General features: G+C 33.2%; 1 protein-coding gene across 1 annotated transcript in view; it reads right to left on the bottom strand.

Annotated features, from left to right (window-relative positions):
- Positions 1-310: 310 nt before the first annotated feature.
- Positions 311-14,675, bottom strand: part of LOC142636708 (putative leucine-rich repeat receptor-like serine/threonine-protein kinase At2g19230) — a 32,975-nt gene continuing 18,610 nt past the window's right edge. Inside the window, exons 4-13 of the mRNA XM_075810995.1 lie at positions 13,696-13,831; positions 13,227-13,298; positions 12,951-13,022; positions 12,783-12,863; positions 12,338-12,495; positions 6,893-7,098; positions 6,621-6,747; positions 5,913-5,975; positions 5,610-5,799; positions 311-900 (exon numbers count right to left, since the gene is read on the bottom strand). Of these exons, the coding sequence (XP_075667110.1) occupies positions 477-900; positions 5,610-5,799; positions 5,913-5,975; positions 6,621-6,747; positions 6,893-7,098; positions 12,338-12,495; positions 12,783-12,863; positions 12,951-13,022; positions 13,227-13,298; positions 13,696-13,831 (1,529 nt within the window). The 3' untranslated portion in view covers positions 311-476. The remainder of the gene's footprint in view (positions 901-5,609; positions 5,800-5,912; positions 5,976-6,620; positions 6,748-6,892; positions 7,099-12,337; positions 12,496-12,782; positions 12,864-12,950; positions 13,023-13,226; positions 13,299-13,695; positions 13,832-14,675) is intronic.

Here is a 14,675-nt window from a genome sequence, read left to right as displayed (position 1 = left end):
AAATTAATGAAATTAAAAGTGGAAGAGTTCAAAAGTTGAAAAAGGGAGTAGAACCAAATCTTTTAATTTTCTACATTTATGGCTTAAACTAATCATTGATAAGAAGATGAGAGGTGAAGAGCTAAATGAAAAGAATCTTAAATACAAGTGCAGAATCCTCATACACTTCTGCATGAGGTCTCTGCTTTTATATATATATTGATGATAATAATAATAATAATAATAATAATAATAATAATAATAATAATAATAATATAAACCCATTCATAATAAAAAATTTACATCATAGTGTCGATATGCCCATCAAAAACAACAGAAATTCATCGCATTACATCATTCGTACTTAATTGAAAGAGATACAAAACATTAAACAAGAGTAAAAGAAATTCTTGAACTACCAATGTAATTCTAGAAATTTCTCATATGAGCATATCACATGGGAGGAAAACTTGACCACAAACATTTTTGTTTAACAACTACCTAGCAAGGGCAGCAATATCGGATTCAAGCTCTAAGTAGGATGTTTCAAGTGGAATGCTTGAAGGTGCCATATTATGCTCAGTTGCTAGGCTTGCATTAGTCATTTCCAAAGCCAAACATTCTTTTAGTTCTGCTAATACTTGACTGATGTCTGGCCTTTGGCTTGCAATTGGTGGTACGCATGACAAGGCAATCTCCACAGCTTTCCAGGCAGAATTGGTGTGGAATTTTCCTTGTAACCTTGGATCAACAACACTTTGAATATCCCCACTTTCAATTATTGGATAAATCCAGTCAAGTATGTGAGTGTTTTTCTCAGGTCCTCTCATTATTGCTGGCCGACCAGTGATTAGTTCAAACAAAACAATACCGAAGCTATAGACATCACTTTTTTTCCTAAAGTTTCCAGATGCTTGATACCTGTATGTAAAACACAAGGCAATCGGATCAAGACAAGAAATCCATAGCTTGATTTAATTCAACAGGTTATTACTTCCATTATATCTAGTTGCAGTTGGTGTTTTTATATAGTTGAATTTATAGATATTAGTTTTATGTGTATTAGCCCAAGAAGCCCAATTATATTACTCGGCCCTAGATTCTAAACCATATATATACCCTACTGAAAATTCCCTATAGCATAGAATTGAGATTATATTGAAGATGAACTATCATATCAAGGACTTTTTCCATGGATGTAGGCCGTTAGACCAAACAACGTAATCATTGCATTCTCTCTCTTCTCTTTATACTATTTCTTTCTCTCTTTTTAGATTTTCATAATATCTATCGTGGTATGAGCGCCACAAATCTGATTCTAAAGTGTTGTTGGCCGTTTTAGTGCAATCCTATCTTTCTCTGTGCTCTTGCCTTTGTCTTTTTTGGTCAAGCTCCACCACGCTATAATCCTCGTTGGAATAGATCAATCATCATTACCAAAGACATTTTGTTTGTTTGTTTAGACCCCTGTAAACTTAGATTGTTTAACCTAATTAATTACCCAAGTTGTTGCTTAGGTTTATTATTCAGATCTAGGTTAAACACAAACAATTATATCACTAAGTGCGGAAAAGTAAAGAAGGCAGACGATATGATGACCCAAAAAAACCAATAAAACCGTCCAGTTTCAAGAAAAAAAACCTGGGGAGGAATTAACCTAAACAATCCTCAAGGCAAAAAATTTACTATATAGAATGAAAGTTTTACAATAGATTTTTCCCTAAATCTAATGCTACCTCTTGTTGTACTTACTCATGTGACCACATGCAGCTCCGAATTCACGAACTCTTCTATTTGAATTTGTTCCACACAAACACCCTCATTTGTGACTTTGAGATTTTACTTAAAGCTTTAAATCATTAGCAACAGTTGATCTTGTATACAACAACTTATATCTACTGGTTCTTGTGATTGGATCTTCTTTTCAGTAGATGCTTGTTGAGTTAGAAGGTTACAGAATCTCACAGATCTCATAAGAGTAATCCACAAGACTTTTGAAACTTGAATTAGGGTTTTCCTTTTATACCTAGCAGTGTTGGACTCAAACCCTAAACATTTCTCAGGCTTTCGAATCTGATTTAAAATTTGCCGAGTTTTGATCAGTCGAACCTGTCTCTCGATTGGTCGAGCCTTGCAATTTTTGAATTTTTCTTTTTGTAACCTGATTGTTCTTGAATCTTGACTTGGATCAATTTGAGCAATGTCTAACATTATTCTAAGACTTAAATATCTCAAACTAAACATGTTTTTGTACTCGGATTGTCAACATACATAAAATTAAAACCTAAACATTTATTCCTATATATTTAGAAACTTTTGATGCCATTAGAAGCTGATAGACTGCCATAACACCATTGCTGCTATTGGAACCACCTCTATTTTGCCCACCGCCATTGCCCTTGGGATGCTCCTTCGCTGATTTACTCAACCATTAAAGAATCGCCGGCCATCAAACGCATCATGCCTTGTTCAAAGTTTTTGCTTTTGCTCTCACATGCCCATGCACTACCACATGCCATTTGGACTCTTCATATGCCAATGACCTACCTCCACACATCGGCCCTTTATACCTATGCCATGTGTCAACCTCCAAAAATGTGCCACATCAGCTCCAAGGCCATGTCATCAACCATGTTATGAGTATAAAACTAGGGGCAAAAGAGTAAACTCAATGTAGACCTATATATATCAATAATATGTTATATTTTAGGGTTAATTCTAATAATCCGATACATATGTTTTCTCCAACACATGGTATCAGAGCAAGGTTAGCCAAACTCTGTCGTTAACCTCATGACTACCACTCACCCACCTTTTGGTGCCAACAACCCCCACCCACCCACTTTTCACTGCCGATAACCACCAACCAGTTCTAGTCTTGTCTCTCCGACAACCCACTTACACAATTTTTCACCACCAGCCATAGCTCCAACTTCGTGCCACTGGCAGAATTTCAACCTTGGGTATCGATTTGTCTTTATTTTCTACTTGTTGGCCTCTCTGTGTTCTTTATTGGGTAGCTTTGGGTTGATTTACACTGCTAAGTTTAAATATTTCGTATTGCTATGGAATTATTTGTGTGGTTATGGCGACAGAGGAATGTTGATTTAACTTTTTTTCAACATTGATTCGCCTCCTGATCCCGACTCTCTTCCCATTGCTCTGCACAAAGGTAAGCGTACTTTTACATCTCAACCTATCTCTCAATTTGTCTCTTATGGTCATTCTGATCCCTCTGTGTTTAGTAAATTAAGTGAAGTAGAGTTAAAGTTTGAATTGCAACATTGTCATTCTGATCAATCTATGTTTTCTTATATCTCTACAAGAGGAAAGGTTTTGTTGATAGTATATGTTGATGATATTATAATCACTGATGATGATAAGAAGGGTATTGATGATTTGAAGAGATACCTTTAAAAATCTTTTGAACTAAAGAATTGGGTAAACTACAGTATTGAGGTAGCATGATATGAAGAAGGCATCAGTCAATCATAAAGAATGTATTGGATATTTTGGAAGAAACTAGCTTGTTAGGATCTAAAGTAGTGAAGACTCCTATGGATCCTAATGTCAAATTGTATGAAGATCAGGAAGAGCTGTTATCTAATCTTGAGAGATATCGTCGTCTGGTTGGTAAACTAAACTATCTCACCATTACTTGCCCAGATATATCATTTGCAGTTAGTGTTTTGAGCCAGTGTATGAAAGATCCTCGCCTTCCACATTGGGAGGCTGTTATTCGGATTGTGAGGTATCTTAAATCACATCCAGGCTGTGGTCTTATTCGGCCATGGCACTCTCATCATGTGAGCTTATGTGGATTAAACATTTACTTGAGGAATTAAAATTTGTTGTGAAGTTGCCTATGACTATGTATTGTGATAATCAAGCAGCAACTCACATTGTCTCCAATCCTGTGTTCCATGAGTGAACCAAGCATATAGAAGTATATTGTCATATTACTCGAGAGAAAGTCGAAGATGGTGTAATTGCTACTCCATATGTTTCTACAAGAGTCCAAATTGCTAATATGTTTACCAAAGCTTTATGTAAGACTCATTTGGGTTTATTATGTAACAAACTAGGATTGTACGATATATACTTTCCAGCTTGAGGGGGAGTATTATGAGTATAAAACTAGGGGCAAAAGAGTAAGCTATATGTAGACCTATATATATCAATAATATGTTATATGTTAGGGTTAATTTTAATAACCGATACATATGTTTTCTCCAAAACAAACCATATTTGCCATGTTAACACCAATGCCAAATTAGTTATGCCACATTAGCATTCATGTGTCACCTCAGTTTCCACGTCAGCCTATCTTCTCAGGTCATCATGCTATGTCAGGAATCTAGTTGGGTTGGGTTGAATTGAATATTTGACATTACACAAATTGAACTCGGATCAGTTCGATGGGTGGATTGCTTGATCAATTCAGACTTGGATCTTTGAACTAGATTAGACAGTTGAGTTTTGGTTTAAAAAAGATTGTGGACTAGCTTTGACACTTGACTTTTAGTTTGACTTTGACCAGTGACCAGAGTTGATATTTTACAACCAAATGTGTCCCACTTTGTTTTTTGCATAGATTCTAATTTTTATTTTTTAATAACATGGAACCTCACCTGACCTACCACTAGGGAATAAACCATAGACATACAATCCCAACTGCCAGAAATGTGTATCAAGTGATCCAGGGTACTCTTAGTAAAAATCAAACCTAGGATGTCTGGATCCATAACTCATCCCAAGCCTTCAACCACTAGGCTCACTTCGTTTCCTCATTTGAGGCTCCCAAGCCTCAAATCACCAAATTAATAATAATAAAATTTGACCTTTTGCTCATTGAGTTCACCATCTATGATATTCATTAACTCATTCATATGCTTCATCACAACTTTATTTCGTTGCCAATGGTCCTTAGACTATAATAGCTTCTCCTTGGTCACTGATGCAACCTTCTTAGGCCCTTATTGTCTTCTGGCATTCATTAATCATCATTGTTTGCTCTTAATTTGCATGTTCATTGTTTGATCCATATGTAATTGTCTTCATGGTCATCTTCCAGGCATCTTTATCTTCCCTAGTTACATTCCAAACCCAAGATGACACCTTGAGTTTGAGAGAGGGGGGGGGGGGGGGGGGGGAGATGGGTTAGAGATATTTATGTGTATTTGACCTAAGAGGCCAAATTATCTTACTTAGCCCATGTACACCTAACCTAGCTCCTAATCCCTATTATATGCTGCTTAGGGTTCACTGTAACATAGAATTGAGATTATAGTGAAGAGTCATCAAGGGTTTCCTTCGTGGACATTGGCTGTTAGGCTAAATCACATAATCATTGTGTTTTCTCTCTCTCTCTCTCTCTAGATATATATTTTCAAGGAATCTATCAATTGATTACTTTAATCGTAAGTAATAGCTTTTGGCATCTTGATGCTTTGACAACTCCCTCCGGTGAAAATACAGAGTAATATCACCTTGTAACAATTTTAGTCTGTTCTCAAATCCCATTAGAACATATGTAGAAGATACTTAAATAAAATCCGACTCCAACATAAAATAGAATAATAAAAAAAAAAATAAAAAAGTATATCAACCAGTAAGTATAACACACTTACTCTGGATCAAGGTATCCTAATGTGCCAGCTGGGCAAGTTGACACGTGAGAGTCACTTTCAGTTGCAAAGATTCTAGACAACCCAAAATCAGCTATCTTGGCTTGCATATGTCCAGTCAATAAAATGTTGGAAGTTTTCAAATCTCTATGAATTATAGGCGGCTTGCAACCATTATGAAGATACTCTAACCCTACAACTCCACCAACAATCCATCGTTAAGTCCAAGTAATAATTTCTATTTAAAAAAAAAAAACCCAAAAGGTATTAAAGATCAATAATAATGTAATTGATTTGTTTGCGAACCATGTGCTGCATCCACTGCAATACTAAGTCTCTCATTCCAAGTCATCACATTTGTGTTTTTCACTACAGGAAAAATATATGAATACAACTGTCAGTTGGGTTTTATTGGAAAAGGCATTGTTTTGCAAATTCAAGGCATAAGAAATAATAATTGTAAGATGCTCACCACGCATATGCATTCCTAATCCAAATAGTATCAAATAGCAATAGCAATAGCAATTCAGTTGTATAAAGCTTATACTGGCTAGTTGGTACCTCACCCATCCCCCGTTTTGTCTGTTTTAATTGGTTGGACGATCAGAATTTTCAAGTTGTTGTATCGTGAAAAGATTAGCTGGACCTCTGATTAATTCTTAGGCATTTTAACCTACCTTCTTTCTCTCTCCACATCTTAATATGTTTAGTTTGTTGCATAGGTGTTTCACCATGGGATGGGGTAAGGCCTAGTTTCATTTTCATAAGAAGTTATCATTTTGATGCTAAGAGTAGGCCAAATGGGACAGCCTACTGAAATTATTTGGCAAGCATTTGATATGAGTAGCACCTTGTTTGGTGGTTTGCTCTTACTAAAAGCCCACCAAGTGTAGTTATGGAATTCAAACCAGGTCTTGCCCCATATTAAAAATCATGTTTTTGATATGATAAAGGTAGCCTATGATGAGTCATAGGATGAAGAGCCTTTGAACACAAATGGTAAATGGTAAATACCTGATAAATGCTGGTGCAAATTGCCATTTTCCATATACTCATATATGAGGGCCTTCTGGTCATCCTCATCACAGTATCCAACAAGAGAAACCAAGTTTCTATGATGAACAATCATCAAGAGTTGTGCCTATATTTCAAACCAGTTCTTTAGTTTAGTTGGATGAAAATCTTTAGTTGCATGTCTCATGTAATTACAGATTCACAGTTTCAATTTAAAAAAAAAAAAAAAAAATTCAAGCAATTCAGAAACAGGCTGCAATTTTCTATATAACCTCAGCTTGAAATTCCTTATAGCCTTGGTTTGATGAAGGAGAGAGCAATTTAACAGCTACTTGAACTTCATCTTTCAGTTTACCAAGGTACACTTTACCAAATCCTCCTCCTCCAATGATGGTTTCGAAGTTATTAGTAATGCTCACAACCTCAGAGTAGCTGTACTGTTGATTCTTTGAGCTGATATTGGATTTGGTAACCATACCTACAGCAAGGAAGATTTTCAATAAAACTATCAAAAAAATGTTTGTGTTGCGTGAGAATATGCAGAGTTCATGTTCTAAATCTCTTATGTTTGTGTCCTCAAATCTATTTTATCTCACGTGTTATTGTTACTAGGATTAATATGGAATCCACTTATCCTAGGTTGGGGATGCCAGTAAATGCTCACGCTTGTGGCCCCAAATCCATACGCAGTAACAGTTTACCATATTTAGGTTAAGGTTTCCCAACATGTATTGTCCGTGGTAAAGCTAGAGGAAGTCTTGAATTGCATGATTGTCTACATCTTTTGCATTTTAGCATGAGTTCCCTATTGAAATTTTGTATTAATTTTTTTTTTCAAAATAATAAATTTTTTAATAAAATATTTTTTAATTAGTCTCACTATAGTAAAACAGAATGCAAAAATGAGTTTTCTACAAAAGAGAAGTTTTATTAGTAACTAGTCGTAGACTCGCGCGTTGCGGGTGATAATATTATTGTTTTAGTTATTACTGGTTAATAGTTGATTTTTCATTTTCTTTCAAGTTAATATATTGACTTTAAAAAAATATGCAGTCTAATATATTAATTCAATAATAATAATAATAATAATAATAATAATAATAATAATAATAATAATAATGTTGAATAAAATAATACGAGAAGAAAAAAAAGTAAAAATAAAAGATATAACAATAAACACCAAATTACTCAAATCATGTTATGTAATAGAATATTATATATTATATTCTTATATATTATCTTTTTAATTTTTTTTTTATAACGCAATAGTATAATATTTAACAATCAAAGATAACAAAAAAAAAAAAACTTAAAACACAAAACTAAATCATACCCACCCAATGTAGAGTTATAACAAACACAAAAAAAATTTATCAACTTAAGTAGAGATGTAGGAAAATAAAAAAATAAAAATACTCCAAAAATTATTGTGTGCATGTGTGTGTGTGTGTGTGTGAGAGAGAGAGAGAGAGAGGGAGGGAGAAACAACTTTTCTGTGATGAAAAATTATGGAAAAAATGGAAGAGAGAATAACAAATTTATAGAAATTGAGTGAATATGATGAGACAAAATAAAGGAAAATGAATGGAAAGATAAATAGTGACATTAAGGTTGAGGGTAGTGAGGAGATGAAAAGGTAAGGGAGGGAAAGATGAAGAAACAAAATAAAGAAATATGAAAAGTGATATTAAGGTTGAGGGTAGTGGGGAGATGGAAAGGTAAAGGCATGAGAAAGTGCAATTATTAAAAAAAAAAAGTAAATGTTAAAAAAGAATTATAGGAAAATTAAAAAGAAAAAAGATAATGACATGGATGTTGATGTGGCTCAACGTGGCACAGTAACATTAAACGCTACGCTTAAAATTAGAGAAAGTGTAAATGTTAAAAAAAGTGAATACAATTTAATTTATTTAAATTTAAATAAAATATTATATGTTTAATTGAAAAAAAAATTATAAATAATTTAATTATATGGAGAATGTGACTCAGTTTAGATATTGAAAAAAATAAGATTAAAAGATTAAAAAAGTAAAAATATAATATAATATATATTATATATAATTATTATGTGATAGAATAATATATATTATATTTTTATATGTTATCTTTTATAAATTTTTTTATAACACATTAGTATAATATTTAAAAATCAAAGAGAACAAAAAAAACTTAAAACACAAAACTAAATCGTACCAACCCAACATAAAGTTATAGCAAACACAAAAATTTATCAACTTAAGGAAAGACGCAGGAAAATTAAAAAAACAATACTCCAAAAATTATTTTGTGTGTGTGTGTGAGAGAGAGAGAGAGAGTGAGGGAGAAACAACCTTTATGTAATGAAAAACTATGCAAAGAATGGAAGAGAGAAAAACAAATTTATAGAAGATGGTGTGAATATGAAAATACAAAATAAAGGAAAATGAATGGAAAGATGAATAGTGACATTAAGATTGAGGATAGTAGGTAGATGAAAAGGTAAGAGAGAGAAAAATGAAGAGACAAAATAAAGAAAGATGAAAATGAATATTAAGGTTGAGGGTAGTAGAGAGATGAAAAGATTAAGGCATGAGAAAGGTTGGAGAAAGTGCAATTATTAAAAAGAAAAGTAAATGTTAAAATACATATAATTATAGGAAAATTTGAAAGAAAAAGGATAATAACGTGAATGTTGATGTGGCTCAACGTGAGCACAGTAACATTTAATGCTATGCTTCAACTTTTAGTAATATATAGATTAGAACATTGCACACAGACACACTTTGTTAAACATAGCACATCACTCTTCATTTGCGCTATTGTTTTTTATTTCATTTACACATTTTTCCAATTAGTAGGAAGCCTTATATATATACCAAAGAGACAGGCTTCCTAAACTTACCAGAACTATTTGCAACAGGTTGAATATTCAAAGATACAAAATCAACAAAGCAGCTATTTCGCATCTAGATAGGGTTGTAAATGAGAGTATTAAAAGTTCAAAATTGTTTATTTTATTTTATTTTGAACACATGTCGAGCTTGAGCTCATCAGCAAACTAGATTACATATCCCAGCTTTGTCCATTTTCTTGTCGAACAAGTTTTAACTTGTTCACAAGCTACTTGATTAACTTGTTCTTTTCGCATATATAATAATTAAAGACCCTAACTAAAATGTTTTATCTCTTCACAAATATATGCTAATAATTAAATTCACCAAACCTATATTGTTAAAAATCATATATAATTTTTAATACAAAATGGACTATTTATATTCTCAATAAATTATAAATAATAATTTAATATCTTATAAACTTATTTACAAACTTACTATATCCTATTTCAAGTTTATAAAACTATATATACATGTATGCATATGAATATGTATTATTATATAAAGGAAAAGAATACAAACACATTCTCATGTTGTAAATCAAAGGTTTTTCATACTTTACCTCTTGGGTTTGGTATCAAACCCTAAGCAAAACTCAATGCCATGGAAATGGATCTACCACGACTCTTTCCACAAACTTTATAGCCTTTCACACAATCTCTAATGGCTTCCTGGTTAGTAGAAACCACAAATATGAGCCTTCTACTTGATGTTCCCAAGCTATTAAGACCCAGGGCTTTGATGATGGAACCCTAAGACTAGAGAAAGCTTGACGAGAGTTTTCATGCTTCTCTGATTTTCTGAATGTAAACGTACGTTCAAATGATTGTCGTGTAAACTAAGGATTATGTACTATTATATATGTTGTCACCAAAAAACCCCTAATGGAATAGGTTTCCTACATGAGTGCCTATCTTGGAATCCTTATGGGCTCAAATGCCAACATTATATATATTAGATTGAATTATTAAATTCACCATTTCTTAACAATTTAAAATATTCAGATAATTTATAATTTATAATTTATCATGGTATGAGGAATTGGGTTCAACCCCTTGTCTCCACATTACCTCTCATTTAAGAAAAAAAAAAGAAAAAAAAAAAAAAAAACCAAGTTTTAGGCCCCTCTCAAGGGCAGCTCAGATGGACCACATGGGAGTGTTAGATTAAATGACTAAATTTATTATTTCCTAACAGTTCAAGCTTTTAGGACAACCAATTTTTATCAATGTATACTTAAATCAACCTTTAGACTTACGAGTTTGTTCATAAATGCATTATTATGTTTGAACTTAACTCATTTAATAGTCCAAGTCTGAACTTAGGCTTGAGCTTGGCTCATATGATAAATATATGAATATAAACAAGTTTTTCCCTAGTTGAGTTTGAGTTGTTCATAAAATACTCGGTTCATTTACATCCCATCATCTAAAATGTTATGCCCAAGTTGCTTATGTATTCCTAAGCCATTGAATGCCAAAGACAGCCATCCACTCACTAAAGTGAGATATTATCCCTATCTTATTTTGCAGCTACTCTAAAGACATGCAAACACAAAATAGCACACATTCAAGAACAAAGCATTGACCTATTGATAGGGTCAATGCTAACTCTTACGTAGTCCCCATCAACACCAACTACTTTCTCATTGCGTTGAGATGCCATCAAAATTTGGAGAACTTAAACATAGATTATCCCTTCATGAATATAACTGCTATATGTTCTTGAATATAACCTTTTAGTACATTTTCTCAAATAAAATGATGATGACCTCAACTACTTCGTCCAAGCATGAAACACATTCTGTGCTGCCAACTTTATTCTCTACTTTATTTGTTGAGAGAGACATTGTTGGTCGTCGCTAGCTACACCAAGATATTGTCCCCAACTAGAATTGAACACATATCCAGTTGTGGACTTATGTGTTGAAGTATCTCCAGTACAATCAGCGGTGGAAAAACCAACTTCATAAAGAATCCCTAGACTAGATAATATCCTTAACATATTGTAGGATGCGTCAAAAATCTTCCAAATGTGGCTTGCTAGGATTCTACATAAACTACCTTACTATCCCAATATATAAGCAATATTTGGTCATGTCAACGCTAAGTAGATTAAACTACCCAGTACTTTATTTTTGCGGTATGATTGTGTCCATCATAAACTGAATTGGGCCTCTGCATAATTGGCTTGATTAATCAAGTTGGTAAATTTGGCTTTAAATTAATCATCCAGGGTCTAAATTCCTAACAGAGCCTTTTGCAGAAAGATCACTTATATTTAGGTAGGCAATATCTTACATGGGAAGCTATCCTTATCCAAGGAAAGAATGCAATGCATTAGTGCACGCCATTAATATGATAACCCTATGCATTCAATCTTGAGATCTTATATAACTACTAGAATTCTTGCCAACCTGCCATGGATGTAGTCATTATTGTTATTAATATTTTTTTATCAGTCCAGTAAAAAAGGCAACAACAGTTGAAGAATACTACCCACTGACACAATAAAGCTACTTAGAGCACCACCGAATCATGAATTCATACCCAAGCATTGCATGAAGAGAAATAAGTGCATTTACCCCTTGTTCACATGTTGAAGTGGTATGTGGATGTATTTATTATTGTCGATCAATTGCATAATATTGCCATCACGACCGTGTTGTGTGGTTGGTCACAATTGCCTCTGGTGAGAATTAAACAATGTTTGTTTTACTTTCATAACCATCTTAAAGGCATTGGTGTATCACAGGAAAAATAAGACTGCCTAGGATTGGGTACTGCATCTTTTCTAAAAGACGTCACTCAATCAATTGTGTTAGCAATTACAAGAAAGAAATACCTCCATGTCTTTTCTGTTTATAGATAGCCAGACGACTAAAGATGAACAGAAGGAGCAGGACTGCTGCTGTGGATGATGCAACAACTGGAATAACAAACTCCTCTTTCTTCCCTCTCTTGCATGCAACTGACTGACAAGGATCTGGATTTTCGTTCACACTTGCATAGGGTGAATCAAGGTAGTATGCCATGGTAAGTAAGTTATTAAACATTAATTTTTCTGTCTTTATACAATAAAAATTGATATTGGAAAAAAAAATGAGATACTCCTAAATTTTACGTACATATAAGTGAACAAGTATATATATATATATATACTTTTTTCTAGTATTAGGCACGCAAAAGTAGTTATATAGAAGGAAGAGAGAGAAAGAAAAAAAAAAGAAAATGACCAAGTGAAATTAGAATTAAGAAGCAAAAGGAATTATGAAGGAAGATAAGATAACCTCAACACCAACGTCCCATCCCTAGACTTCTGCAGAAGATCCTCAGGAATTGAACCTGTGAACTTGTTCCCATGCAAATCACTGAAGAGATAGTGTTAGGCAGATGACCTCAATTTCCCTACACAAAAATTTACGTTGCAATACCATGATCAAATCTCAAGAACTTACAGAGTGTACAAATTTGGCAGTTGTGCCAAAAATTCTGGCAGTGGCCCAGTTAAGTCATTGTATGACAAATCCCTGAAAGAAGAGTTAGCAAGATCTTTAGAAAACATATACAGAAATGTTAAGTTAAAAAATAGTTCTCTGTTCTTGAAACCTGATACTGAACTTGCATATAACACAATTGTATAGATGGTGTTGCTGGAACAGCCAGTATCTAGCTAGTACAATTGTATAGTAACCAAATGCAACATATCAACCACAATTCAAATTAAGACTCACAAGGACTCTATTGCTTTGAGATTTGAGAATGAAGTTGCAATCTTCCCAGTCAAATTGCTTGAGCTCAAGTTCCTGTTTGTCATTATGAAAAAAGGAAGAGGAGTTGAATTTTTGGAAGATAATTTGCAATCCAAATAAAATTAATCTCATGCAATTAGTCAGCACCCATGGACCAAGGGAGGTGTTATGTGGTTGAACATTCAATCACAATGAAGTAAATTCAGTTAAATATCATAAAACATGACATTACTTTTGGTCTACTCTATTATTGCGTGTGAAAGGAATCTGTTCCAATATCCCATTTCCTAAAATGACGCATCATATTTCATATCAGTTTATACAATGGTCTATTTTATTTTTATGTGATGCCTACAAGTTAAAGAGGATACTTTTCCCTTTAGATGATATATTGATTGGAATTTCACAGCAAGCCTGAACACAAGTTATGATGCTTTGGAAGTGCACTTACACTGATATAATACTTGGAATAGTATAGATGTAACTGCAGTGCAAACCATCCCATGAGTATTCCCTCGGGACACATGGATCGCCTTGCCAATTTCTAGTCAACTTGTACAGTTTCTTGATTTCCATGATGGCTTCAACTATTATTTTTAATGGAAAACAAGAATTCATAGATGATTATTCTAAAAGAGAGTGGGAAAGAGGAGCGTGAGTCTGAAGTACAAAATAATATAGAAATATGAAAAGTAAAAGCTAGTTCCAAAATTTGCAGCAGTTGAACACATGCCTTTGCAGAGATGATGAATTGTCTGAATGTAGCATGCATGATTAGCAAAGCAAATTACCAACGGTTGCAAATACTATGGTTTTCTTTTGTTGATAAATACAGTTGCAGATACTATGGTGCAAGTAACAGTGCAACTTATGATACAATTTCAATTCATCATATTTTTTAAATAACTTGGAGATTTCTATTATAATTAATTAAATTTCCACTAAAGTATTGAGAATTAAGTAAAGTTAAAATCAAATCTTGAAAGAATATGCTGGATTACATACCATGGAGGGTTCAATAGAGTCAAAAAGCAAGATATTATTTAGGGATTTTGATGATCTGACTATTTTGATTTCAAATCGAAGGTTGATACATGAAATCCAATTGTAGGTTTGAACATTTATTTGGTGGGGTGATCAAATTTTTTGAAAAATTATATTATAGAGCTGCAATTAACAGGGGATCTTACCTTAATTTGGTGTTTTTGTACATCAAAGCTAAGGAACTCAAAATGGACAGTAGTTATATGGAATTGAAGATCCAAATCAACTTTTGACAATTCTTAAGGTTAGTTACATATTAATTTAATAAGCTTAATGGATATTAGTGAAAAAAAAAATAGTAATAGGGAATTTTGGAGTTAAGAGATATTTTACATAAAGTGATAGCATAAGTGTAAGATTATATATATCATAATTAGGCAGTATTAT

Source organism: Castanea sativa, chromosome 5 (genome assembly GCF_040712315.1).
Source record: "Castanea sativa cultivar Marrone di Chiusa Pesio chromosome 5, ASM4071231v1".
Taxonomy (NCBI): domain Eukaryota; kingdom Viridiplantae; phylum Streptophyta; class Magnoliopsida; order Fagales; family Fagaceae; genus Castanea; species Castanea sativa.
Note: the sequence above shows the minus strand (reverse complement) of the source record. Positions and strands in the feature narration are given on the sequence as shown.